Genomic DNA, 26,925 nt, shown 5'->3' with positions numbered 1-26,925 from the left:
ATAGGCAGCCTATAGACTTTTTAGAGACCATATTTCCTTCCAATGGATATTTCATTTTGTCTATTCTAAGTCTATAGGCCATCTATAGACAAAAGTCTACCAAAAGAGTATGGCCATAAATCTATAGATCGTCTATAGACTGCTTATAGTATATATATTGCCTATAGACTGTTATCTAGTGTCTGTCTATTGAGAGTCTATGGACTTTATAGACAGAAGTCTATGGACAGTCTATAGACTAAATTTTTTTTGTAAGGCTGGCGGACGCTGGCCAAGTCTTAAGGGCTTCACGCCACTGAACAGCCTGTGCCGAAGGTCCAGCTTTGCTTATGTAGAAATGAACGGTACTGTGCTATACACTACGTTGTCAACACCTCTGCTAATACACTGTACCGTAGCCGCCGCGATGTCTCAGTGGTTATGGCACTCGGCTATTGACCCGAAAGACGGGGGTTCGATCCCGGCCGCGGCGGACGAATTTCGATGGAGGCAAAAATTCTAGCGGCCCGTGTACTGTGTGATACCAGTGCACGTGAAGGAACCCCTGGTGGTCGAAATTTCCGGAGCCCTTCACTGCGGCGTCTCTCATAGCCTGAGTCGCTTTGGGACTTTAAACCCTCGCAAACTACCATAAATCTACTTTGTATCAGCGGAGTAACGCACGCACGCCTAGAATAAGAGCGTTTTTGAGAAGGTGCCGTGCTATAATGTGCTAAACGTGTTGTACAACGGGTTTCACTCCTTTCGCAGCTCTCGACGACGAAATCGCCGTGCAATTCTTTAACGAGTGGGTTCTCTTACAAAAGTTTTTTAGGAAGTCTGTAGACTGTCCATAGACTTTTGTCTAGCATACAGACTATGTAGGCAAATCGTATAAACTATAGTCCTTAAACAACACAGATTCAACAATCTAAATTTATGGTCATACAATTTTAGTAGACTTCTTATAGACATTTGTTAGACATAGTGTATATACTACAAATAGAAAGAAACTTAGGGTGGGCGAGTAAAAATGAATTAAGAATAATAGGCCCCAGCCTGCACCGCTTAGAGCACAACGTGCTTACTATGAATAGACAATACGAAATATCTAAAGAAGGCAATAGCGTAAGAATATTATGGAAAAATCGATAGACCATACTTATAGGCCTCTGCATGCGCCGTAGACGACAGCACCACGACATGCCCGAGAACATTTATAGGTGCTGCCTTCGCGTGTAGCAATAACGCTGGAACACCAACCTCAACAAACAGCATGGAAGCTTTAGCGAGAAATTCACGTTTATTTTCGCATTTTACCGAAAGGGGGACGACAACTCCAGGCAAAAGCAAGCGAGAACCTTCAGAGCTTGCCACAATTTGGGATCAGTCCGATAAAAGCTGTAAGCGATTATAAATAGTTGCTCAAGCCTTGTCATGGACGATAGTGCATGTTTTGTATCAGGCGCTTGACATTCCGGCCGATATAGCGTGAGTGAGAGTTGCACAATGTACAACATTCAGAATGTGAACGCTGTGTATTCCTCATACAGACATAATGTATTTTCTCTACGTTGAAATTGGATGCTTGAACGAAATGAAAAAAAAAGTAATAGAGCAATGTAGAACCTCGATAGAAAGGCGCGACTTGATACGTCCATGGACTTGACTATGTTAATTTTGCCCTGTGGCGCAAAGTATACCAAAATGGTGCTGCGAAAATCTGACTCATTGCATCGCCCTATTTTCAATGGTTGCGGTCGAAAAATATATAAGATTTTACCGCCGAAAATGATGCGGACCAGTCCTTTCTGTTCGGCCGTTGAGATGAAACGAAATCTAAATTTTGCACCGCAACGGCTGCGTCATTTGGTCAGCATCGCCGCAGCCAAATGCCTTGTGAAATTCTGGCATGCTGGAGACGGCGAGGGTACAAGCGGCTGAAGCTGTATCGTTATCGAGAGAATTAATATCCTCGCTCGGCTTTGCACCAGCACAGAGCGAAAGGCACGCCCGCTTGAAAAACAGCTGCTCCGATGAGAAAAAGGCTTCGCTTTTTGGACCAGCCGCTCCAAGCACAGACCTGGCTTCAAAGGCAACTTTCATCGCCAGTGCCGCTTCAAATGCCTCGTCAAACTCTGCGTCGCTCAGTGACCCGTGGAAAGGGGCGGAGTAGTTGGCGTAACACGTACGCGCCGCTTTGTAACTGCTGGCTGCCTCGGTCGACCACCAGGGTCCAGCACTGGTCCTGAAGATCAGCGACGCCACCTTTCGGGCAATCTGGAAGCCCAGCGTCGCGAGGTTGACGTAGCTGCCTCGCGAAACGACGTCGAAAAAGAGCGGAGGCACAGCGAACATATGGGGGACAGCCACGGTGTTCGTTTCGATGTCTCCCAAGAGCTGGACCTCCACCGTTTCGGAGAACTGCTCGTCTTCTGGTATCGTGGAGTCTTCGTCGACGTCGTCAGCAAGCTTCGTTCTCCTCAGCACGTTCAGCTTGTTGTAGATCCAGTCGCCCTCTCGCATGCCGAAGCTCGGATTGTATCTGCTGTTGTCGATCTCCTCTCCAGAAAGACTGCCGTTACTGAATGTCGTTATGTGCATTTCTTTCACCTTAGACAGTGCAATGACACGATCCGCATCGCTCATCCACTTCAGAAGAATCGACGCCTTTTGCTGGGTAGTATTAAGTATTGCAGTGAAGTAGTCGCCCACTGTTTGGCCAGTAGTTGGAAATATAGACAGCACCGTTGTTAAAGCTGGCAGCCACAGGCGCTTGAATGTGGCCATAGTGTCTTGGTGGCAGATCTTCTGGACCAACTCGGTGTCGGCTTTTGATTCTGAGGTATGCATTAAGTCTAGCTTCAGAAAGTTTACCACTAACAATGCCAGAGGGTACAGGGCTTTCACTAGTGGCACCTCATGCAATAGGACAGATCGGAGGTCGCTGCATGTACCATTGAAATCTCTAGCCAAGACATCTGTGCCATTGGACAGCTTCAGTTCGCTTTGGGAGCTCGTCTCTTGAACCCATTTCACGGGCGGAAACTCGGCGCAGTCGGTGTTTGATGCCGGTGCCAGGGGAGTACTGGAGCCTGGTCGGTGTGTGTCATTAAGCCCTATACTGTCGTCGAGGTCCGAGCAAGATGCGATTACCGCTTCACTGACGTTCTTGCCTCCGACGGCTTTGAGTACGGTCTGAAGGTAGCTGTGATCTTTGTTATCTTTGTTCGCCGCTTTCGGTAGTCGCTGTTTGAATGAAGTGCACCTGCCTATTCCTAAGTAGATCTTGTTCTCTATTTTTCCGGTAGTGATCTTGAAGAGCGCGTGAAGCCTGTACACGAACGACAGTCGAAGCAGCTGAGAGAATATCTGGTCTGAGGACATCCCGAGCCACGTTAGTGCCTTTGTATCTGAGACCTGCGGAGAAAGCAAGTTTTATTTGAGTGCAACGAAGCGCGCTTCAATTGAGATGCGTATGCTCGCATGCTCAGTTTTGCTATAAATACCAAGTACACACAGTACAAGTTCTTCCTATTTACGTAACTGTGATCATGTATTATCGGGGACAAAAAGTCTCCAAGGCACCCGAAAAGGACACTAGCCGCAACGTCTGCAAGCGATAACTTCATTTCTCTGCCACACATCGCAGCATATGAATGCGACTTCCACCTTCACAAGTGTCACGTGGAACCATCGGCTAACAACCGATATACTGGCTTTGAGTTCCGGTCACAGATCTCGGAGAAACTCCAATAGTTTCAATCCCTTATATCTCTTTCCGTCTTGGTTTGATCACATGCACACATAACTTGTATAGAAGGTGAATGCGAAACACCGACCACTGAAGAAATGTTTCGATGTTACGTCTACCACACATGAACCTCGTTAACAACAGGAGACTGACTCCCATTGTGAACAGGCCTGTCGTTCGATACCACCTGTACGACTTAAGAACGGCTACTTCACGACAACGGCACCAAAATAGCGCAAAAAGAAGGGACGCAGTAAGGCGGAATACCAGGGTGTTGCGTATGAACCGACGCTTTTGCGAGCTCGGATATACACATGTAAATGCTGTTGCCAAGAAACAGCAAAACAACAAAACAACAGTATAACAAACACGCACTGCCTACCTTCCAGAAACGGAGACGATGGTCATGCGGCTTAGTATAGCACAATCACTGCCTCAAAGCTTTTCATGCTTTTGAGTTTTACGGAAACCTAGGTAGAGCTCTAATTCCTTTATGATTCTTGACGAGAGAGGTAAACATATAAGAAGAGATTCCAAGCTGTTCCAGTAGTCCAACGTTGTCTCTAGTGGCGGGGAAGAGCCAGGATTCTCACATCCGCCATATATAAAAATTGCGCGGGCACTTTGGCAACTAAAGTGTTGAGAGGCGAAAGCCGAGGACACTATATATGGCGTGACGACTTCCGGTGGATGTGACGTCACACCGTTCCCGTGGCTATATCGATACAAATCTTTTACATCTTTCGGGAATCTTAGGTGTTAATTACGCTTAATTACACATTTCTCCATCTAATTTGTTGCAAATTCAACGTTTTTCCGACCATCCTGTGACAATTTTTCACTATGTCCCTCATAGCCTGAGTCGCTTTGGGATGTTAAGCGCCAATAAACCAATAAACCAAACAATTTTCACTATGCCGTGACCACTTCCGGTAGATGTGACGTCACACCGCTCCCGTGGCGATTATCAACGTACGCGTTATTTCGACGCAATTCCGACATTTTTGCATATAATTAACTAATTAATCTAGTCATTAAACTTGGCTTCTAGGCTCATGTTTTCCTCCTCAATCTGAAGCAACCTTCAATTTTCTTCTATCCTTTTTAGTTCCCGAGTTAAACGCGTGTGACACGCTTTGTTAACGGATGGCAGTATGAGCCATTAAAGGCTTTATAGCCTTAACATTAGAACTCCAATAAAGGGAATGATAAAGTTCAATGAGTTAAAATGCATAGCGTTTATAGTGCTTCTTACGTTAGGTCATTAAAGAAAACTATGAACTAGGCACTGAGGGACCCAAGAGAAGATGTTAATATCTGCTCCAAACTGCTGCACAGCGCGCACTCTGCCGGAGAACTTGAAATAAAACTGCTACTCAAAAGCAGCTGCCCGTGCATATTACTTAGCCTGTTCGAATGCGGTTATCTACCTATTCCCTGTGGTCGACATCCTCTGTAGAATATGCGCTTCATCGCTCCTGAGTTCTTTCCTCGCTTCCTTCTCGCTGGCTTACTCTTTCCTTTCTACTATAGATGACTTCACCCTGGCGCCTACCTTCTCATTCTACAATGATGCCCACCCATTGCCATCTGCATAGACTGCTCCGGAAGATGCGTGAAGGATGTCCGTTAGTGCATTGTTAAAAGGGTACGGACACAAAGTTTTTGTATGTCCTTTTTTCTTTGCCTTGCTAGAGGCCCATGGGCATAGTGATCATGCAGATGAGCTCAATACACCTGTGTGCAGCATTAGTAATTACAAATGCTTTTGTACCAGCAGCTCCGATCTCGTTCCGCGCCAGCCTTGAAGTGTACCTTGACGTAATGGTCAACTAGCGAACCTGGTCTACCGAAATACTGGTCATGACGGCGTCGCCGACAAGCGCTGGTGTTTAGAAAAAATTTATTTACATATGTACACATGCCAAGGTTACAAGATACATTCACATTTACAAAAACACATGACACTAAGCATGTAAGGTAAGCCAATTAAAGAGGTACCATAAACATTTCTAAGTAACTAACAGGAATGGGCAATGTAAAATAGGAATGCATATATACCGATTGACAGAAGAGCGAAAAGTCGATAATTAGACATTGAAACATTGAAAAGTTGACCTTAGCGCCAGTTTGGCCTAAAAACCAAGACAAGACGACCGTTATTAACAGAAATAAATTGGCATGACCATTGTCGGAGAAACTCTTCCTCACCCAAGAAAAAGAGTTCCTCGGACAAAAAACTGATCAGCTCCCGTCGGAGACGGCCGAGAATTGGCCACACAGCGCGGCGTCGAAAGCCACTAGCGACCGCGGCGCATCGACTGCGCCATAAACTAAAAAGACCTGCAACTATTAACAGGCGACCAAAACGGCCGCTGGGGAAGCGGCCGCGGGAGACGAAGCACGAAATGCCCTGCCCACGAAATCCCGCATGAACCGCGCGCCAAAAGACACGCGCTACAACACAGGTGACTGTAGCGTGGCGATTAGATTCCGGGAGCGGGCAATTCGGACAGGTACTGGAGCGTAACACACCCCACCGCTCTAACCGATCACAAGTAGGGAGCACTGCCCAGCCAAGTTTCCAGACAAAGTCACGCAGATGATCTGGGAGAGGTGTCGACGCTAAACGCGCCCACTGAACGCGGCGCATAGGTGAGCGGCGAGACGCCGGCACAACAGGTAACAATAGCGTGCCCATAATGTCCACCACACGGTCTGCAACGATGTTGACAGCAGGTGCTACTGCTCTTACATGCCTGTAAAAGGCCACTGATGAAGCGTAGAAAGCGGTGGGTTGCTCTGACTGGGGTCCATGATTAACAGGGGCCGCCGGATCCAAAAAGCGTAAAGAAGGGCCCAAAAAGTACCGAGCCAGGATTCGCGCCGGAGACGCGTTTCCTAGCAGGATACGCAAAATACTCTTCAACGCTAACAGCGAGGACGTGACGGACAAATTTGGAAAGGCAAACCCTCCTCTCTCCCGTGGTTGTCCAAGAACAGCACGGGCCACAAGCTCGGTTCCGCCTGACCAAAAGAACGAAAAAATTGTATCGGTTCCGCCTGACCAAAAGAACGAAAAAATTGTAGTCTGCACTCGCCTTATGACACGGAGGGGTGGTTTAACAGTATAGCAGAGGTACCAGAAGGCACCAAGTATGACGGACTGAACCAGGTAGCGCCTCTCAAGCAGAGGCAACTCGAATGTCTGCGCCCTTCGCACACGAGCTGTAATGTCTTCGACGACCGAAGACCACACACCATTCCATATTCCAGCAAAGTCGTAGGTCACACCTAAAATGCGCACATGCGCGCACCACTGCAAAGGTATTGAAGATGTAATACGAGTCTGGGAAGACCCCACAAAAAAGTAACAACTCTTCGAGTAATTAAGAGCAGCCCCAGACAAGGAGGCGTACTCACGGAAAACATTTAAAGTTTCAAGCAGGCTGCGTTCATCAGCTAAGTACAGAGTGATGTCGTCTGCATAAGCAGTGACGCGTACCGCTTCGCTGCCTGGCAAAGCCAGACCTCTAATAAAGGAGTGGCGATTGACTGCCAAGAGGAAAGGCTCTAATGCTAAGACAAACAAAAGGGGGGAGAGCGGACAACCTTCACGGACGCCGCGGCGAACATCAAATGCGGTACTTTCCCGGCCATCGAGGAACAGAGTGCTTGAAATATCTCTGTACATCTCTTTAATGAGAAGCACGAAAGAAGGTGGGAAGCCGAAAGCAACCAGCATCCCGTAAATGTACTCGTGTTCTAAGAAGTCGAACGCCTTTTCCTGATCAAGAGAAACAAGAAGGCCCTGTGCGCGCCGTCGTAAAGTATACGCTAGGATATCTCGCGTTACAGAAGATAAACTATGTATTTCACGGCCTGGAATGGAGCAAACCTGGTGGCAGGAAATAAGTGACGGGAGGAGAGCTCGTAGACGACGAACGAGTAATTTTGCTAATACTTTGTAATCTGAATTTAGCAGTGTGATAGGGCGCCAATCTGCCGGACATGTCGACATAGGAGACTTTTTAGGAATAAGAACAATGCGGCCTCTTTTGAATGATTCAGGAAATACGTGCTCAGTAAAGCATATTTTTAATACTTCCGAGAAAATAGGGCCCACAATATCCCAAAATTCTAAATAGAACTCCACAGGAAGGCCGTCTGGACCAGGCGCTGAGCCTCGTTTCATGGAGTCCAACGCCTCCTTGATTTAATCTGTTGTTGGCACAGCCAGAAGGCCGTCATGGAGTTCAGTGGAAACCTGCGGCAAGCCTGCTAAAAATGGGGCTGCGGAAACGACATTGCGATCGACTAGAATGACCGACTGAGCAATACTCCTGAAATGGCTAAAAAACGCACTGAAATTCCTGCCACCTGGTTGGGACGTAGCCCCGGCGGAAGATGTAAACGCAGGGGCACTTTGAGTGTACAACAGCTCTTGGCGGGCCAACTGAAGCACCTCGGGATGAGCAGTTGGACTGCGTCGACAACGCCATGCAGCCGCTGTCAAAGAGGAGGCACGTAAAAGACGCTGGTTGTTCCTAAGAACAAGCACTGGATTCGGTGACGTCAAAATAACTGGGTCAACTGCATCTTGACTTTACTCGATGCGGGTGGAAATCCCGAGCGGCTTCTCTGAATGCTATGTTCCACTCAAAGCCTGCGACGGAAACTTGCTGGAAGGCTTCTTAAACCCATGAAACGAATGATAACGTTTGCTTGCGTTCGAGATTTTGTTAAGGCTTGGCAGTAAAACCGTAAGCACTTGATGAATCTAATATCCCCCAAGAGAAAAATACACAACAGCTGTATCTCACCGGTGCTCACCTTTGGGGCAGAAACATGGAGGCTAACAAAGAGGGTTCAGCTTAAGTTAAGGACAACGCAGCGAGCTATGGAAAGAAAAATAGTAGGTGTAACGTTAAGAGACCGGAAGCGGGAGGAGTGGGTGAGAGAACAAACGCGGGTTACGGTCATGCTAGTCAAAATCAAGAGTAAGAAATGGGCTTGGACAAGGCATGTAATGCGAAGACAAGACAACCATTGGTACTTAAGGGTAAGGGGGTGGATTCCAAGAGAAGGCAAGCATAGCAGGCGGCGGCAGAAAGTTAAGTGGGCGGATGAGATTACAGGGTGGCCGCAACTGGTAAAGGAGAGGGTTGATTGGAGAGACATGGGAGAGGCCTTTGCCTTGCAGTGGGCGTAGTCAGGCTGATGATGATGAGAAGACTGCTTTCACTACAGGACAAGGCGTTTTGGGCGACAGAACACATAGTGGTCCTGTTACCTCGAAGACCTTGTTTACGACGTCCTGGAGACTCCTCGGGGTACCCAGGTAGTTGACGCAGTGGCTGTAGTACAGGGACACGGCATCGGCGGGCTCTGCCAGCGCTGTCCTCGCCATCATCTCGCGGTGTCTTCTGGCGGTGTAGTTGCGCAGTACTTCAGCCATGAAAGACGAAGAGGAGGTGGCGGGAGTCTGCGACACTTTAGGAAGCCAATGCCCGCAAACGTGTCGGTAGAAGTCGTGACACGGCTTCACGCGCTTGTCCACGATGGCCTCCAGGTAGCCGAGCACCTGGACGTCACACACACACAAAAAAAAAACACGTTCAGGACGTAATGAATTGCTCTTGCTGAGTCGGAATACATGGTCGAACGAACTCTGCGCGTTGAGTGAGTAGAGTACGCGGTGCAATGGGTGTTAGTACACACCATCAAGTTTCGAACTTTTGGTCCGGACCAACCCATGTTAAAGGTAGTACTGGCCAGGATTTGTCTGTATACACGCAGTAGTGCGTGAAATAAAGTGGGGTGGATGGGAAGTCATTAATTTGATTTAATTTTGCGTACTGCAGCGCGTACTGGGACTATTGCAGGAGTGGGGCTAACAATTGATGTAAAAATGGCTGGGATACACAAAAAAACATCTAGCATGTTTGCATACATAGCGCGAACAATGTTAAAGATTGGCTGTAACTAATAAATTCAAGCAATACACAATGAACACAACACAAAAGGAAACATCATGTGGCACCGACACCTGTCAAAAATGAGTTTAGCGGAAGAGACCGTGTTATGCCAGGATTAAGTTCCTGGCATAACGTAATAGCAATGTAGGCAAATACACGCCATTTTCATCCCTGAGATGATGGGCCGAAGACGAATTTTATATACCGCAAGCTCCCTTATCCGCCTTCATATAGATGCTGGCAAATTTAGTCTGAAACTATCTCTCCCCAGGTTACAATGATACGCGATGCGCGAAGACGCGTCTTCGTTCAGTACATTTTTTAAAATCTAGAACGGCCCGATTATGGCATAATTGGTAGCATTGCATGAATCGGCCACCAGTGCGACAAGGCTCATTCCTCCACTACCATTAACTACGTTAAGTTAACGTACAAAATAATTACCTGGGGCACTGATCTTCAAATCGCATTTTCCTGTGCCTGGCGGGATCACTCTGTAACAACAAATTGCTGGTTGTAATCTCTCCCTAGCCTGCGCCAACAGGCTTCCCCTTTGTATAACACCAGAGAGTCCACTTTAGACATATTACAGGGGACAAAATTCTCCAGGAAGCGTGACTGATGATATTGGCTTATATGTGCGAGGTGCTTTCTTGTTCGGCTTATTTCACTAGCCCACATTATATAGTCCAAAGCCTAGTTTCATCTCCACCGGTGTGATCTGCAACCATCGGCTGATAACAAACCTGCAACCATCGGATGATAACAAACAATCAATCGTCATCCAATCGCGATCGACATCAAATGCATATAGCTTCGTTATCAATCGCGTGTCTTAGGCACTTTTCTCTCCGATAGTACATTTAGCAAGACCACTCGAATTACACACTTATAGTTCAACATAGGGCAGGAAACCACGTTGGCGATTTAAGTGATTGCATCAGCGCTGTCCAAAAGTTTCTCGGGGTAACATATGAAGACGCCATCGGCGGTGCCTTTTCCTATGGCAGAAGATCACCAGCACATGGTGTGAAATAAAATGGACTGTTAGAGTGCGCTCACCTCATTACAGGCTGGGTTGAGGCAACGGTTGGAAGGCCTGGGGAACATCCTGAAGACCAGAACACTGAGAGGGATGCCCAGGGAGGAGAAGAGGAAAACCGCCAATATCGCCTCGGGTCCGGGAAGTAGGGAGAGAGTGCCTGTGGGAATAATAATGTTGGGAGTGGGCCAAAACGAGTATATAGCGCATGTTATGGTGGGCGAAAACAAGTATATAGGGGGCTTGTACGGTGGATATATTAAAGAAACCTACAGTGACTGAAACCAGAGAAAAAATAGAGGAATTATTTAAATAGGGGCGTTGATCTTTGACACTAATAGCGTGATCATTTCCAATACACTGTAGCGCAGCAAAAGACGAGGACACAAGAGACGAGTGACGAACACCACGAGCGCTAACTTCCAACAAATTTTATTCTCCTGAAGCATCACATTTATTGGAAATTTGTTGGAAGTTAGCGCTCGTGGTGTTCGTCTCCCGTCTCTTGTGTCCTCCTCTTTTGCTACGCTACAGTGTACTGGAACTATGTACCAACAAGCTCAAAAATCCCCGCTAGTATTCATTTCCTAGAGCGGAAGTAATTTATCAGGAAGTAGAAGACAAGACAGGACACCTGGCTATGACGAGACACTCCACACCCGCCGATATGGCTGAAGGCGGCACTTGCGAACTCTGTCAAGGTTGCGCAACACTCAACACAAGTAGACTCGAAAGTACAAGGTAAGAAAGTCGCCGCCGCAGATCGTTTGATAGAGCCCCGTACGCGACTTGCGGAGGTTGCGGATTCGGATCTCTCCTGCTGAATGTGGTTGTTTTTCTTCTACTTTCTAGAAATTACCTCCCATCTACAAAATATTCTGCTGCTTTCGCACTTTCATTTACATCACCTTTGGAAACAGTCTGATATGTGTTTCTTGCTCTCAGTGGCTGTTGGCGCCTTTCGCATATTTTTCTTGATGAGCCTGTCCCTTCCTTAAAACGTGGTAGTGTAAGACCCATTGGTGTGGTATACGGTGTGGAGGAGTATGGTTATTTTGTCATAACTGGACATCGGTTATACATTCACAGCATCACATATCCCGGCCAAGTAAGTTTATTCCTGTTCATTTCTGCTAGAATACATTTAATATCAATTTTTCTTTTTTTTTTCGGTAATACGCGCTGTGTTACCTTAGTTTTCTTTTCTTCGCTCAGTGCGTTCTTTTTCAAGCTTCTTCGTCATTTACCGGGTTTCGAACGCATACGTGAGTGTTGGCAAGACACAAGGTGCTGGGATTATGCTTCCTATTTTCGTTCACCAAACCGTATTCAAATATACTAACATATATGTTTAGCAATAACAGCCACTTTTTCCTTGAGGAATGTATCAAATGGGGAAGACTTTAATTTAGTGGGACTAGTGCCCTAAAATAATCAGAATGATTATAAAAACCATATGCTACGAGATTAGTGAGACTAAACACATGTAGAATAATAAGAAGCTTCGTGTTAATCTGATACTGAAAGCGTGGGACTGCGAAAAGATCATGAGGGGTTAGCAGCAAGAGAAATGAAGGAGTTACATGCTTACGTGGAGGAATTTTTTTTTCGGAAACACAAAAATTTCCAACCTCTTCAGATTTCCCTTTGCCATCTGAAACGTGATCAATAAAAAGAAGAGTGCAACTTTTATTATACCCTAGTTAAAACTTCTAAGTCCGTAAAGGCAAAAATTCTTTGCAAATTATGAGGTGCGGGTAAGCGGATAGCGAACGCACTCTTCAAGGAAGCTTTAATCATAAAAATTAACTTTTGAGACCAGAGAAACTTCTGCTCATTCGACAGCGTCGTTGAACGCGTTTTCCAATTTCACGATGACTACTTGCACCGAAGCTATGAAACACGTAGCGTAATAATGTATCCAACGAACAGCAATGGCACTCGTAAAAGTGGCATCTTCGGTAATCCCACCGTGTAGATGTTTATGATCTATGGGTGCTTAACGTCCCAAAGCGACTCAGGCTATGAGGGACGCCGTAGTGAAGGGCTCCGGAAATTTCGACCAGCTGGGGTTCTGTAATGCGCACTGACATCGCACAGTACACGGGTCTGATGAGGGGAATAAATAGTAACTTTTTTTTAACCACCTGTCAATCCTGCTTTCAGGAGACATATTAGGTTATCTGCTTTAAAGTCGAATCTCAGCTCTGTGCTGCCTAAAACTAGGAAAAAAAACAAACCTGTGGCGCATATATACTGACATTGAGGTCAGAGGTGCAGCAGTTATGCAACGTTCACTTACCACTTACAGCAGTCAATTTTATCGCTAAAATTACTGAATGATGGTTGGTTGATCAATGAGTTTTACTGTTTGAGGGGTCCAAACTCATCCTACACCGTTTCTCTTAATAGCATGCAGTGATTTCTGAAGGGCTTTTTGGTTCACGTCGTGAATTTCAAAACACAGCACGAAAAAACGATGGCGGTGCAGTTTCTGTTGGTCTTCGACCGTCAGAACGTTCCTGCCTCTTTTTACGCAGTTGATCTTGATCTTAGAGCAAAGGAAATGGCGCAGTACATGTCTCACATATCTCGGTGGACACCTGAACCGCATCGGAAGGGAACAGAGGAAGGTGGGAGTGAAAGAAAGAGGTGCTGTAGTGGAGGTCTCCGGAATAATTTCGCCCACCTGGGGATCTTTAACGTGCACTGATATCGCACAGCACACGAGCGCCTTTTGCGTTCCGACTCCATTGAAACGCGGCCGCCGCGGTCGGGTTCGAACCCGGCTACTCCGGCTCGGTAGACGATCGCCTTTTGCCACTGAGCCTCCGTGGTTGGTATTTTCACGCATTTTTTTTTATACCTCTCGGGTGCTCCGAGTGTGGCTGGAGATGTTGAAGGCCACTTCGTTTTCTTTTTCATTACTTCTGCCACAGTCTCACTTAGGCATCAGATTTATTACTCCGTACGCGACGCCCTTCTTTGATCCTTGCCCCTCGTATTCATTTTAGTCGTTCTCTACGTCCACAGCCTTCGACACTTACCGGGACCACCAACTGCCTCTGGTTGCTTCAGCTGACCTGGTTCTCGTAGCTGGTCTCTCTGCTGTTCCTCCTGTGTTCCCTTCTGAGGTTCCTGTTTGTCGGGTCGCTGCTGCTCCTGCTGGGCTTGCTGCCCCGGCAGTTCCTGTTCTCCATGCGGTTCCACCTTTTCTTGTACAAGTGTACAAGAAAAGGTGGACTTACGGTCATCCGGTGGCTGCTTGTGGATGCTGTGCTCTCCGCCCACCTGCTCTTCTCGGGCCTCTTCCTGACCCACAGGCGACACTGCTAAAAGAAGATTGACGCGATATCATCAGAGGTTCTCTTCACGAGAAAAGCCGGCGTCCGGCCGTCCATGTCACGAAAACGCAGGCCACGGGGGGTAGGTGCAACCTGGCCACCATGGCAGGTGGTGATGAAATAATTCAAACAAATTCAATACAAGCCTGCGTAACTCTGTGAATAAACCGAAGCGGTCTTGACAATGCTGCTAGCTGGACAGGCATGAAGGCCGCGGCGAAAGGCCAACCGCCTTCCGAATTGTATTTTGACCACACGCCTCTAAAAATGAGATCCAGAAATTGTTACCACCTCCTTCGGCGTTTTCCTGGTTGGGATCCGGGGCTGCGGCGGCTTGGTGATCCTGATGCTTCCCTGTAAAAGAAGAAGTTCCCACTGAACCCGCATGTCCAGTCTCGGTCACATGTCTTCAAACCACATTGTCCGCTCCGCTCTCGGCGAGATTGGTCTCTTTGTGATGAGCAAGCCGTACCCCACCGACCCAGGCCAACGTCAATTTGTCGTGAGTGTCCCTTTAAAGGGCAATAGAAGTGGTTTTAGAATTCGATGAGTTTAAAAGGCCCGAATGTGTGAAACAAGCAGCTGAAGCCTGCAATATAATTTTGCGCTACCACTTGAAGTGGTGGCGTAATCACCGAATAAAGTGGAGTCGGCGCTCAGGCTTCTCTGCAGTGAGCGGCGCCGGGTAGAGGCCCCGATAATGACGTCACGTATGACGGCGTTGCGTTTGGCATTATTTGGCGGCATCGGATGGCGCACAGCAGCAGGCTGGCGAAGGCAGCGGACATCTGAAATTTTCTGTGGTAATGACGTGACTACGATTTTTCCCGCATTCTCAAATGCAATGAGGAGAAGCCTGAATATCGTCATGATTTTAATTTACGATTATTTCACCATTTTGAATGCTAGGGCAAAAATACTTTGCATGCTTTCCCTAGAAGCTTCACAGATTGAAATTCTTGAATAACCTCGAATTCTCAAAAAACATTTCAGCTTCTTTATAAGGAGAAAGCAGCTACGGCTTGTACGGACGCATTCTTTGCATCTTGTTTGGGAGTTCAACAAGTTGACACTTCTCGAATATTTTCCCACCGAAACTGGGAGAGGAGATATCGGGGTGCAGCATATAAATATACTATGAGTTAAAAAGCGGTAAAAGGTAGAGTGGGAGTTTATTAAAGCATGCGCGTCTTATGTAAAACGAACAGAGTCCTGATTTCCACCTATCAAATGCGTCTCTCACGCCTTTCAGGAGCCCACGGGAGTTTGGCTAGAGCTGTCAGGATTAGTGTGACCAGATGCTTATCGCTGTTTGCGTCTGAGATAACGAATGCGCAGCACCGCCTTCCCGAGAGCTAAGCATCATGCCGTAGAACTGGAAACGGCGCCATTCTTACGGTTTATACTCAGTTGTAATGCGCCTGTTTAGACAAGGCACTTTCCGGAGCATTTTAATTCCTCAATGCAACTATAAAAACAATGTCATCATCACCATCGTCATAAAAACAATGAATCGAGGACTTACGTTTCCAGCCTTTCGACTTGTGCCTCTTTCCTAACAAATAAAGAGAAGGATAAAAAAAAGGTCACGTGGTACTTTAATAGTTTCTATGCGCTAACGTTTCGAACATATGTTTTGGTCTTTTTTTTTACAGCGAAAACTATATTACGGCAACCTCCCCGTTGGATACACCGTCAGCATCCGCTCATGTGACATTCATATTCACGGTCACGTTACCCTTCCCAGGCAGCACAGGTAATTGTCCTAGTATTGTAAATGGATGGTTTAACACTGGTCCTTTGCAGAACCGGCCTTTGCCAATACGTTTCCAGTATTGGCCCAATTAGCTGCACGCTTGGGCAGTTCCAGGGACGTGACAGTGTACCCGTTGTGATCGGTTTGGCAGCCTAGATCCCTAGGAAAAAGTCCCTAGATCTTGGATTTCCCTGTATGTCTTATGATTATCAAGAGATAACCAGCAGCACTGCGACAGCGTTTACCGAGTTTCACGCGTTACGGAACAGAGAGAGGACAGTCGACATTTTTTTTTCTTTTACCAAAAACACGCCGAACCATGCCATTGTTTAAACTGCAAAAAGTTTAAACACAGATTTCATACTTCAATACAGCCTTCCTGCTTTCAATGAAGCCATGAAAGAAATATATATCCGGATTTATTGAACATAGTAATTAATGCGCCGTGATAACATGAAGACAATTATTTTTCTTTTGAATTCTATTGCCATGTGACGCAAACGCTTCACAAGTGACCTTGTGAATTAAGTGCACAGCTAAATGTATAAATAGAACAAACTTACTTTTACTCTCATCCGCTGTAAGAGATGTACGAGGCTAATTTAGATGAGATGTTTAGTGTTGTTTCGAAAACTCAGCGGCTAGTTGGTAAACAATCTCGCGTCGTAAGAAGCAGCATTCTAGCTCTCACCTTTAGACAAGATTCACTTCCTCACACGCATTAATGCTATAAGGATGTTCTGCTTGTTTGTAGGGTCTCAGCGCATTTTTGACTACAGTTCGCAGACTCCTACACACCGCTAGAAGCTTGCAAGTCTCATCACTCCGCCTAAGTATCTTTTAATAAACTTATGAGCATTTATACCAGGTCGGTGCCAGAACTCTGCGTGAAGTTGCTTACCTTAAGAACAAAAAAAAAAATGGCGCACAAAAGAAGATAGGACGAACGAAAAGACAGAGACAAGCGCTAACTTCAAAGGTGTGCGGATATTCTAAAGTTTCGATCACCGAATCGAGTTTCATTCCACACTGTTCGTTGAACAAATCAAATACTGAATGTTCAAAGTTATTTGAAACAAATCAAATTCGTTTTCAAGTTTTCGAATAGTTATGGAATAATTTCCTCCAAGTTCAGTAAGGAACACAGCGGCTTTCTCCAAGATTGCCTCAAATACGGGGCTGACTTGGACGTCGCATAGCATGCTTCCGCGGTTGGCCTGTGCGGCTAGGAGGATTCAGCGTCGCTACGAGGTCTCTCATGATTATGCTGAAATGATTTGATTGGCCACTGAAAGCAGTAATAAAATATGACTGAATATAAATGCGCTTTTATCTTAGAGTTAGCACTGAGGACGGACCCATTTTTCTCTGTTAAGGCGGAGGCTTGGGCAAGTTGGTACATATGTAGGTAAAACAGAGCTAGACACGGGACGAAGGAAGAACAACACAGCACAAGACGCCATTTTGCTCGTCGAATAACCAGGAATCTTCCTCCAGGGTGGGTTGTGCGCATGTTTCCTCGTGATCCGCGTCAAACTTACTTGAAACGCGTGAGAATGCAAATGATATTGTCTCAACTTACAATTCTTGACAAAGGTAGCACACGCCGGGCGTCCGTTGTTTCTCGTCCACTCTCTCAAGTTACTCTGCTAATGTCCATCGGTTTAATATGTTTAGTGGTATCGCTATTATCAGCATCAGGACTATCACCATTTACCTTTTGTTGTCACTGCTTTCGCACTTATGCTCAGCGCATCCATCTCTGCATAGTCGGATCTACTGAAGGACAAAGGCTTCTTGAACATCCAACGCCCCAGGAGAACTAAGCGGAATAAACGATGAGCACGGAGGACGACAACAATAACTGTCATGAAATGTTGTGAGTTGCTTTTGATGCGATAGCATTAGAGTTGCCACACCATATCTCCGCCGACGTCCGGTGTCGCTAACTTCGCTGATTGGTCGAAAAAACTCAAGTGACATTCTGACGTCATCACAACCCAACCTAATAAGCCAACCTGACTGGTCGAGAGAGGTCAAGTGACCTTGTGACGTCATCGAAACCTGCCCCCCGTGGCAGGTGACCGCCGGATAGCGAGCAAACGGTCCACCTTGACTGGCGGCAATTGAAGTAGTTATTGGTCGAGAGAAGTCACGTGACCTTGTGATGAGTAAGTTGAGCAATGTCAGCAGCGTCACAGTGCTGCAGATGCTTGCTACTGCAGCCAGTAGTCCGAATAAAGCGTTTCATGGACCGACAGATGTGAAATCTAGTGCTATCCCATTCCAAGCCTAAGGTGAGTTAAAGCGCCCCCATAGTTTCTTTTTTTTCCTTTTTCAGGCAGCGAGCAATAAGTGCAGTGCTGAAGAGCTTGGATGGTGTGAGGGAGCAAGGGTTATTACGTACCACCAGGCGTCGCCGCTTTGCTCCGATCGACCTCTTCTTTAGCCTCTGGGCTGGGACCACCGGGACCTTGAAAAAGGCGAGAGGAATCATTAGGTAAGACACTACCTTCGTATTCGACCGCTTTATGTCCAGTACACTGACCAGGCAAAGCTACTGCCACCTCAGCAGACGAAAGAGGTGCTCCTGGCTCAGCTAGGAAGTGCACAGGCGTCTCCTCAAGCACAAGTCCTTTGCAAGGTCGTTAGCTTGTTTTTGACAACGCAGGGCACAACAGAAAGCAGAAACAATTACACGCTGAACGAATGGTTTGGTTTGGTTTAATGGGTTTAACGTCCCGAAGCAACTCAGGCTATGAGGGACGCCGTAGAGAAGGGCTGCCGAAATTTCGACCACCTGGGGTTCTTCAGATTGCACTGACATCGCACAGTACACGGGCCTCTAGAATTTCGCCTTCATCGAAATTCGGCCGCCGCGGCCGGGATCGAACCCGTGTCTTTCGGGTCAGCAGCCGAGCGCCGTAACCACTGAGCCACCGCGGCGGGGCCACGCTGAACGAATGAGAAATTAGCTCAAAGGATTACAAAGCAATAATTGTTATCAGCGTCTTTCAGTGGAAAAAGTTGCGGCCGAGGCCAAAGTAGGAATAAAGTGTGTACTAAAAGCAAACGTCGCCACAAGTGTTCCGCGAACGGCTCACAGGCTTGCCAGACAGAACAGGCCTACTCACTTTCCTTCTTCTTCCGTCTCTTCTTCTTCCCTGACCCGTCTGCATGGGGGTCGAGGCCCTGGGACGAATCATGGTTCTGCGACACATCCATTGCGAAGAACGGGGTCCCGGTTCAGTCCAGACAGCCTCGTAGGACGGTGGGGGTCGCAGAGGCAGCAGCTCGCGCAGCGGTTGGCTGTGTTGGCGCGATGTCACGCGAGGCGCTTCCTATGCAAGCGCTTCTCAATGATGATGATACCTTGCTAAGGGCACTCCGATGCCAGCGCCGCCACTCAAGGCGGTGACACCCACTTTATTTTCATATACTGCAGGCCCATCTCGGGCCCATGCAGGAGTGGGGGATACAGAGAAAAAAAAAGATACAATACTGACATATTTCTTGACAAACTTATGAAAAAGATTGATTGGTAGCCACAACAAATTATCGTGCCACGTGTGCAGCGAAAAACAAACTGCCACATATTGCAAGCCAAAATAAATAAAAGGCCATGGATCTCACAACTAGGAACAGCCAAGGTCCTTAATTTTATTGGCAAATATTTCTATACATGTACTACTAACTATCATCATCATCATCATCGTCAGCCTTACTACAGACCCACAGCAGGGCAAAGGCCTCTCCCATGTCTCTCCAATCAACCCTGTCCTTTGCCAGTTGCGGCCACCGTATCCCCGCAAACTTCTTAATCCCATCCGCCCACCTAACTTTCTGCCGCCCCCTGCTACGCTTGCCTTCTCTTGGAATCCACTCCGTTGCCCTGAAGGACCAATGGATACCCTTCCTTCGCATTACATGCCCTGCCCAATCCATTTCTTCCTCTTGATTTCGACCAGGATGTCATCAACCCGCGTTTGTTCTCTCACCCACTCCGCCCGATTCCGATCTTTTAACGTTACACCTATCAAATTTTGCTTTCCATAGCTCGCTGCGTTTTCCGTAACTATGCCTTCCGATAATTTGTTCCAATGAGCAATCAGAAATGCGAATAATGAGTTCTTAGGCGAGTTAATGCAGCTAATAGGCTGCTGTATAGTTTTCCTGTGAATTATTCGGGACGAGTGCCTGCAAGGTTATTTATTGTAATGCATTCGGTTTAGTTTAAAGTGATTGTGGTAGAAGAAGTAAATAAATTTCATTCTGGTGGTTACCTTGCGCTGCGATAGCATCTCTAGGTTTGCTTTTTTTTTCTTAATTCGGACACGCTGGAGCAACGGGTGTACACTGAATACATGAAGCGTAGGGCCAAATTTTGTGTTCGCTAAATTTTGTTGATTAAATTGTTTTGTTACGGACTCGAAATGAGGTCCGCATATTCTAATTTAGGCCTTTTTATATGCACGAAGTTATACTTCGGTTTTCTTTTTAATGCGATGTTGATTGCCTCAGGGCATAAAACGGTATGTAATGATTGATGAGGATGTATAAATAAATGAGAAAAGGTTCGCTGATCTAATAAAATCGAGCAGTGAACGATGATGAGGTCCTTGTGTCCTAGCGGTGTATGAAGCACTATTATCGGGCGAAAGAACCGCTGCCGCCAGGTGACGAATTCTTGTCGGCTTCAACGCCGGGCAAACCCACAGCAGGTGGTGAATGTCGGCCTCAAGATTTCGGTTCTTGCAGACTGGACACCCGGGGCGGGGATATACACCTTCAAATTGCGGCGACTTTCGTGTCACGGCTGGAGTTAGGGCAACTCCGACCCGGACCCTCCGAAGCGCAACCTCCTCTGCACGGGTTCGGCGCTGCTATTTATTTAAACTTTATCGAATAATTTGGTCGAATAACGGGTGTCGCCGCCTCGAGTGGCACCGTTTTGGATCGCGGGCTTCGTCTGCTATACGTTTAATGCTTTAAAATTTGTCCAAGAAAGGGCGAAAGTTTTTTTGTCACGGAACTTACCCGTGTATCACGAAAGGCCCGACTACCAAACCTTGCGGTCGCAATGTCGGCCACTTGTAGGAGAAGTCAAGTTTCAAGAAGAAACTCAATTCAAGTTTTAATATTGCAGAAAGGCAGCTTCAACTGTTATCCATAAAACATCTCCATCAAGTCATTTGTTTTCCAAATATCAAATCCTGGAAGTTACCGACATGTATGAGTACAGTAATTAACTTGGAACAATACGGTATATGACAAGGGGCCTCGCACAAGTCAATGCACAAACGCTCGCTCCGATTCGCTCAACAAGTTGCGAAAAGCTATTGCGAGCAGTTCGCGAAAGGTTCTCAAATGCAAAAGTGCATAAATTTCCTATAAATGTTGCCGATTTTCACGACAAAGACGTCGCACAAGTCCATTGTGGCTATTCTTGATCTTGTGGCGCGTGCCAGTGCTGGGGCCCAAAAGGAAGAAACAGAAACGGGGACGACACGCGGCAGCACGCGACAGAGAAGAAGAATCCTCGGCAGAGAACGGTCGCCTCTTCTGAGCCGCGCTCCCGGACTGAGACTTCCAGCGCGACGCCTAGAGGTCCACGGAAGTCCAGGAGCCCCGTCCCCTGTTCGCGGCGTGGTCGCATGCGATCAGCCACGCCACCTGGCCATCGCCGTCGACAGTGGACAACCTCATCGCCCAGCAACGACGGTGCCCGCAAGCTGTCCGCTCCCGCTTCCCCGAGACATCCCGAGTACATGGGCGTCTACGGGGCAGCGGGCACAGCCTTCGAACTGCTGGCGGCCGGGGTCATCACCGTGCTCAACCACTTCGTCGCTCCTGTGGCCTGCCGATGGCCGGCCGAGCAGTGGCGAGAAACCGCTGGCCGAGGTCTCTGACCTCAGCGAGTACCGGAAGAAGACAGTCCAGGGTGCAGGAGGCACAGCTTTGGAGCTACTGGTCAGCGGGGCCACAACAGCCACTCCTCATCGCTCCGGCGGGCAGCCGACAGACCGGCGCCAGCCGGTGCCTAGACAACCACATGAGCAAGCTGCTCCGCCTCCTTCATTATGAAAAGCTGATGGACATCCTGAACGAGAAATTTCCACGAGGCCGGCTGAAGGCAGATTGAAAACCTGACGCTACCAAATGTACAGTCTTTGTCAAAAGTTTAGAGCCCAGGGGGTTCACTTCTAAGCTTTATACTGGGACTCAAGGAACATTCACGGAAGTCCTACCTATTGCAGGAGGCAGTACCAGAAATCTTCTCATGTCCAGAAAATTTGGAGCGCTTGAGATCCATTAAGAACGACACAGTGTGGCTCAAAAGAAAACCCCCTGGGCTCCAAACTTTTGACAAAGGCTGTACCTTAATACCGCGCTGTCTGGACTGCTTCACCAAGGCCTTATCCTTCTGCAGTGCCGCGTAGAGAACTATGTCAGAGAGCTATTGAAAAGTGTCTGACACTTCATAAGCTTGAGTCATCTTTGGAACCTACCTCCAGTTCTTGCATGTGGGGTTTTAAAGTGCACAGCTCCATCGATCCCTTTTTGTAATTGCCTCATCCTGGCTATGCTGAGCTTTGCGCGGGAAGAATGGGCGCATTTTTTGTACAGAAAATGGGGTTAAAAATTTTCCCGGCAGTGCAGCCAAACTCAGGGTGTCCAACTCTGGGTGACAGTACATCCGTCTGCACCATATGTTCATCGGAGGGTAGCATATTTTTAACAAAACAGATGCCTGACACTATATCGGTTAACGGCCTCAGCGGAGTACTGTGTCATAACCGCAGACTCCTACGTTCACAAGCTACCCAGACAGACTGATTCACTTTAGGAGCTGACCCGTGCGGGGCAACTTTTGTCTTTGCGACATCTGAGGCGAAGTGCGGGTGGTCTCGAAATTGCTCTATATGGGGTCATGGGATATCGATGGGCGTGGAAGATGATGTACTCATAACGTCCTGGATCACATTTTGATACAGATGTCACGATAAATTTTTCTCCAGGCGAGGGCGAAAAAAGGAGTACATGACAATTTTTGTAGCCTATGAGCACGCTGGAAGCTTGGCCAGAATGGGTGACTCAGAATGTCCCTTCTCAGAATGCCCTAGTGCCGACATTTAAAACAATCCTCCTCCTCTTCACTGCGACGCCTTTCCGAACTTTCCGGATGTACCAGGAGGGTTGCCGTGTGCACAGGAAAGAACCAGGGGAGTGAGAAACTAAGCTAGTGGTGTTGGCTTGGCCTGTGAGCGGCTGGCTGAGGTGCGACAAAAAGATTTTCATTCCAAACCGACGCCATTTCCGTAGCCTGGATGGATGGATGAATGAATTGATGGATTCTAAGAGCGTGTCTTTTGAAATAGGGTCGTGATGGGTGCCCAGGCTCGGCGAGCAGCGACTAGCATCCGCCCCTGCTCGCTGCTCCAGGATAGATGGTGCAGAGAACGTCACTGACACTTGCGCCACGGATTAACGTCTGCTGGTGGGCACTGCTGTGCGCACTTGCGGATACTTGTGTGCAGCTTTGGAAAGACAAACGAGATGGCTGAAATTTTCTGAGCCCCAGTAGTAATAGTACCAGTCGAGATGTTATCAGAAAAACAGACGGGTCCGTTCACGGAAAATTCGATATAATACCTTACGCACCTCATCTACGACCGACGAGAATAAAGCATAGGGGTGTAAGGGACGGATCGACCAACAATTTTAGGTGCGATGAAAAATGTTTTCATCATCATTACCGTCAACTGAATAGCACGAGAAACTGACACGCTGTGGTGGAGGAAGTAGAAGAAGAACAGCCCTGAACGCACTGTCTCAAGGCGGACCGCTGCAGACCAGGATCCGAGATGGTTCACACTGACGTCGACGAGGACGAGATCAGCGAGGAAGGTACTGACCCTAGTCCGTTCCTCTACCGTAGGCACCCGCGAAACGCGCAGTATGAATCAGCAGCACGATAATCCGCTCGCCCAGCGTGCAATGTACATTCGTCCACAGACCTGTCTAAAGCAGTCGAAGGGCGCACTCTCATGCGCATTTATAAAGTCGCTGCTGCCTGGTGGACCCCATACAGTTTTCAAAGACAGGAGGAGTTAAACACAATCCGTGGCAATGTGAATGCTCAATGAGGTCTTGTTTTGAGCCCTAGGCTACTCCTAAATGACGCAAGGGCATTCCCTGGTGGGCTGTTCAAGCCCTCTAGACAGGGGTGTGGATGACTGCACTATCGCCGAAGGAACCACGAACAAGACCGTAGTATGTACACTCGTTGTCAAATGTTTAGAGCCCAGGGGGTTTGCTTTTAAGCCTCGCAGTGGAACTCCTGTAACATTCGTGGCAGCCTTACCTATTGGAGGAGGCAGGACCAGAAATCATATTACCTTCAAGAAATTTGGAGCGCCGGAGATGCAAACCACACAGTGTGCATCAGAAGGAAACTCCCTGGGCTCCGAACTTTTGACAAAGGCTGTACATTTAGGCTCCGCCTTAAGTGCACGACGCGATCACTATAGAGGGTCCCTTCATAAGCCTGGAGTCCTCTTCGCGTATTACTCCGCAGACACGGACATTGTTCTTTGTTTCACCATAACATAAAGCTCAAACTACCCTTAAGAGTACAATGCGGTAGCTTTAAGACATTCTTCCCACGCATGCACTCCTCTGTCGCCAAGGTTCTGCCTACATACCCATATATGCAGAACTGGTCATCTTCTCCTCCGTACTGATAGATCGCTGAGAGTCCTCATACCACTCCTGCCGCAGTACTGCAGCGGTTAAGCAATGCGTTCCTGAATTGTGCTACCCCTCGGAGCTCGTTATGAGTCGCAAGTTTTTATTGAACTGCAGCCCCCCACATGTTTCAAGTGCTTCTATGTTGACAGTCGGCTTGCAATTTTCGAGTATGTTAAAGGCCTCGTAAGTTTCCAGGTTTTATAACGATGGAAAGTATCTACGTTTTTAGTGACGTTTATGCTGCGATTCGCTCTTTACTTTGCATTATTTTGTTTGTTCTTTTCGTTGCTGTGTAAAGTACCCTTCCTGCTTGGACCTACCCGTGGTCCGCAATATGACCATGCATAAATAATATACCTGCTGTTTCTAGGAAGTGCGCAGTTGAATAGGATGTGAGTAAAGAAACGCTTTTTGGCGACGTCGACAGGAGTTAGCTCTAAGTATGTTACAGGAACAATGTCTAGCACTAATGGATGTGCATATAACTGTTGCCCAATCAACACAGGTGATCGGCCGAATTGCAAATGAATGGTTTCACTCTGCTCATTTGTAGGATCAGCATTTGCCAATACGTTCCCAATATTGGGCCAATTAACTTGCTGCTTGGGTGGCCAGTCTTGTTCTCTGCGTGTTACTGTGACCGATGCGCTTTTATTGGAGTGTATGCAAACAACATTCAATTTTTGCTGCACGTGGAGCGCGAGTTTTTTGTAAACCTTCATCGAAATCATTATAAGAGGAATATCTCGATGGTTGTACCATTGTGTTCTGAGGTTTGGTTTCGTTTTGTGTATATTGAATTGGATTCTTGCTTGTTTATGTAGACGCGCAGTTGCTATTGGCTTTGTAGTTGTCACGCGATTATTCCCTACATAAACCCACCCCGCCTGAGTAAGACGCCATTAATTATTTCACTCCGAGTGTTGACTCATTTTTTACGGCCGCCCAGGCCGATGATGACACCGATGGTGACTGAAGCACAGCGACAATTCTTCTGAAATTAATTATGGCCCTCGGCTGCTGACCCAAAAGATGCGGGTTCGATACCGGCCGCGGCGGTCGCATTTCGATTGCGGCGAAATTCTAGAGGCCCGTGTACTGTGTGATGTCAGTGCATGTTAAAGAACCCCAGGTGGTCGAAATTTCCGGAGTCCTTCACTACGGCTTCCCTCATAGCCTGAGTCGCTTTGGGACGTTAAATCCCAATAAACCAAACCAAGCCTAATTAAAACGAACAGACTTAGAAGTAACAGCACCTGCTGATTGCCTTGGCTAGTGCCGGAACTGGCTGGTGCTTTTTACACCGGAGATGCTATTCTACACAGCATCCAAGAATAGCGTCATCTCCATCCTCCTTTTCCTTGGCGCAGAGCCGACGGACGACTTCCAGGAGAAGCTGATCATCTTCGTGGCTCTGCTGACGTGCGTATCGCTCGTCGGCGCCACCGTCATGGGCGTGGTGCAGATACTGAGGATAAGGACACGGACATCGGGCGTTGAGGCGCTGCTGGATGGAACGAACGGCACAACCAACGTCAGCGACTGGAGCAAGATCGCTGGTACGCTGTGTCTACTGTCAGGGACACGAGGCTCCAGGAGGGCCAAAAAGCGGCCTACACGCACAACCCTTGCAAAAATTTTTTAGACATTCTATAGACTATCAATAGACTTCTGTCCATAAAGTGTATAGACTCTCTATATACAAATCCTAGAGAAAAGTCTATAGGCTACAAATGTTATAGATAGTCTATAGACAATCTATAGATTTATGTCCATACACTTTAGTTGACTTTTGTCTATAGACAGTCTACAGACTATATATAGACAAAAAGAAATATCAATAAGACAACCCAGGAAGCGCAGGTAATGGGGCCAATATTGGTAATGTATGGTTTCACTGAGGTCCTTTGTATTACCGGCCTTTGCCAACACATTTCCAATATTGGGCCAATTAGCTGTGCTGCCGGGGAATAGTCTATAAGAAGCCTATAGACTGTCTACAGACCATTTTTATAAGGGAAATGCTGTGATTATAATTATTTCATTTTACTGTCACAACTTAGTCGACAAAGAGAACATGGTTATGCCAAAAATGGGACAAAGTGTTTTTACAATTTTTTTGCTGCGAAAGATTTTTTCTCTAGTATTATATTACTTTTCTGTAGTACTGTAGTATTTTTCTGTCGTACCCTTATGTAGTATTGCTCTTTAATTGTATCACTACGACAAGGAACAGCATGACCAGATAATCCTGATTCTATCTGGGCTATGTGGCACATACTACTTGAAACTTAAAACAATAACATTTGCAAAGACGTAGA

General features: G+C 47.1%; 1 protein-coding gene across 1 annotated transcript; it reads right to left on the bottom strand.

Moving 5' to 3' along the window:
• Positions 1-1,374: 1,374 nt before the first annotated feature.
• LOC149330717 (uncharacterized) lies at positions 1,375-19,078 on the bottom strand. The gene is made up of 6 exons (XM_089559487.1): positions 18,988-19,078; positions 18,261-18,326; positions 13,801-14,085; positions 10,774-10,913; positions 9,027-9,317; positions 1,375-3,399 (listed from the first exon to the last, which is right to left on the bottom strand). The coding sequence occupies exons 1-6, from the start codon at positions 19,076-19,078 to the stop codon at positions 1,819-1,821; spliced, it is 2,454 nt and encodes an 817-aa protein (XP_089415613.1). The 3' UTR covers positions 1,375-1,818.
• Between the last annotated feature and the right edge of the window lie 7,847 nt (positions 19,079-26,925).

Source organism: Amblyomma mixtum, chromosome 9 (assembly GCF_055824585.1).
Source record: "Amblyomma mixtum isolate Tamu chromosome 9, ASM5582458v1, whole genome shotgun sequence".
NCBI classification, from domain to species: domain Eukaryota; kingdom Metazoa; phylum Arthropoda; class Arachnida; order Ixodida; family Ixodidae; genus Amblyomma; species Amblyomma mixtum.
Note: the sequence above shows the minus strand (reverse complement) of the source record. Positions and strands in the feature narration are given on the sequence as shown.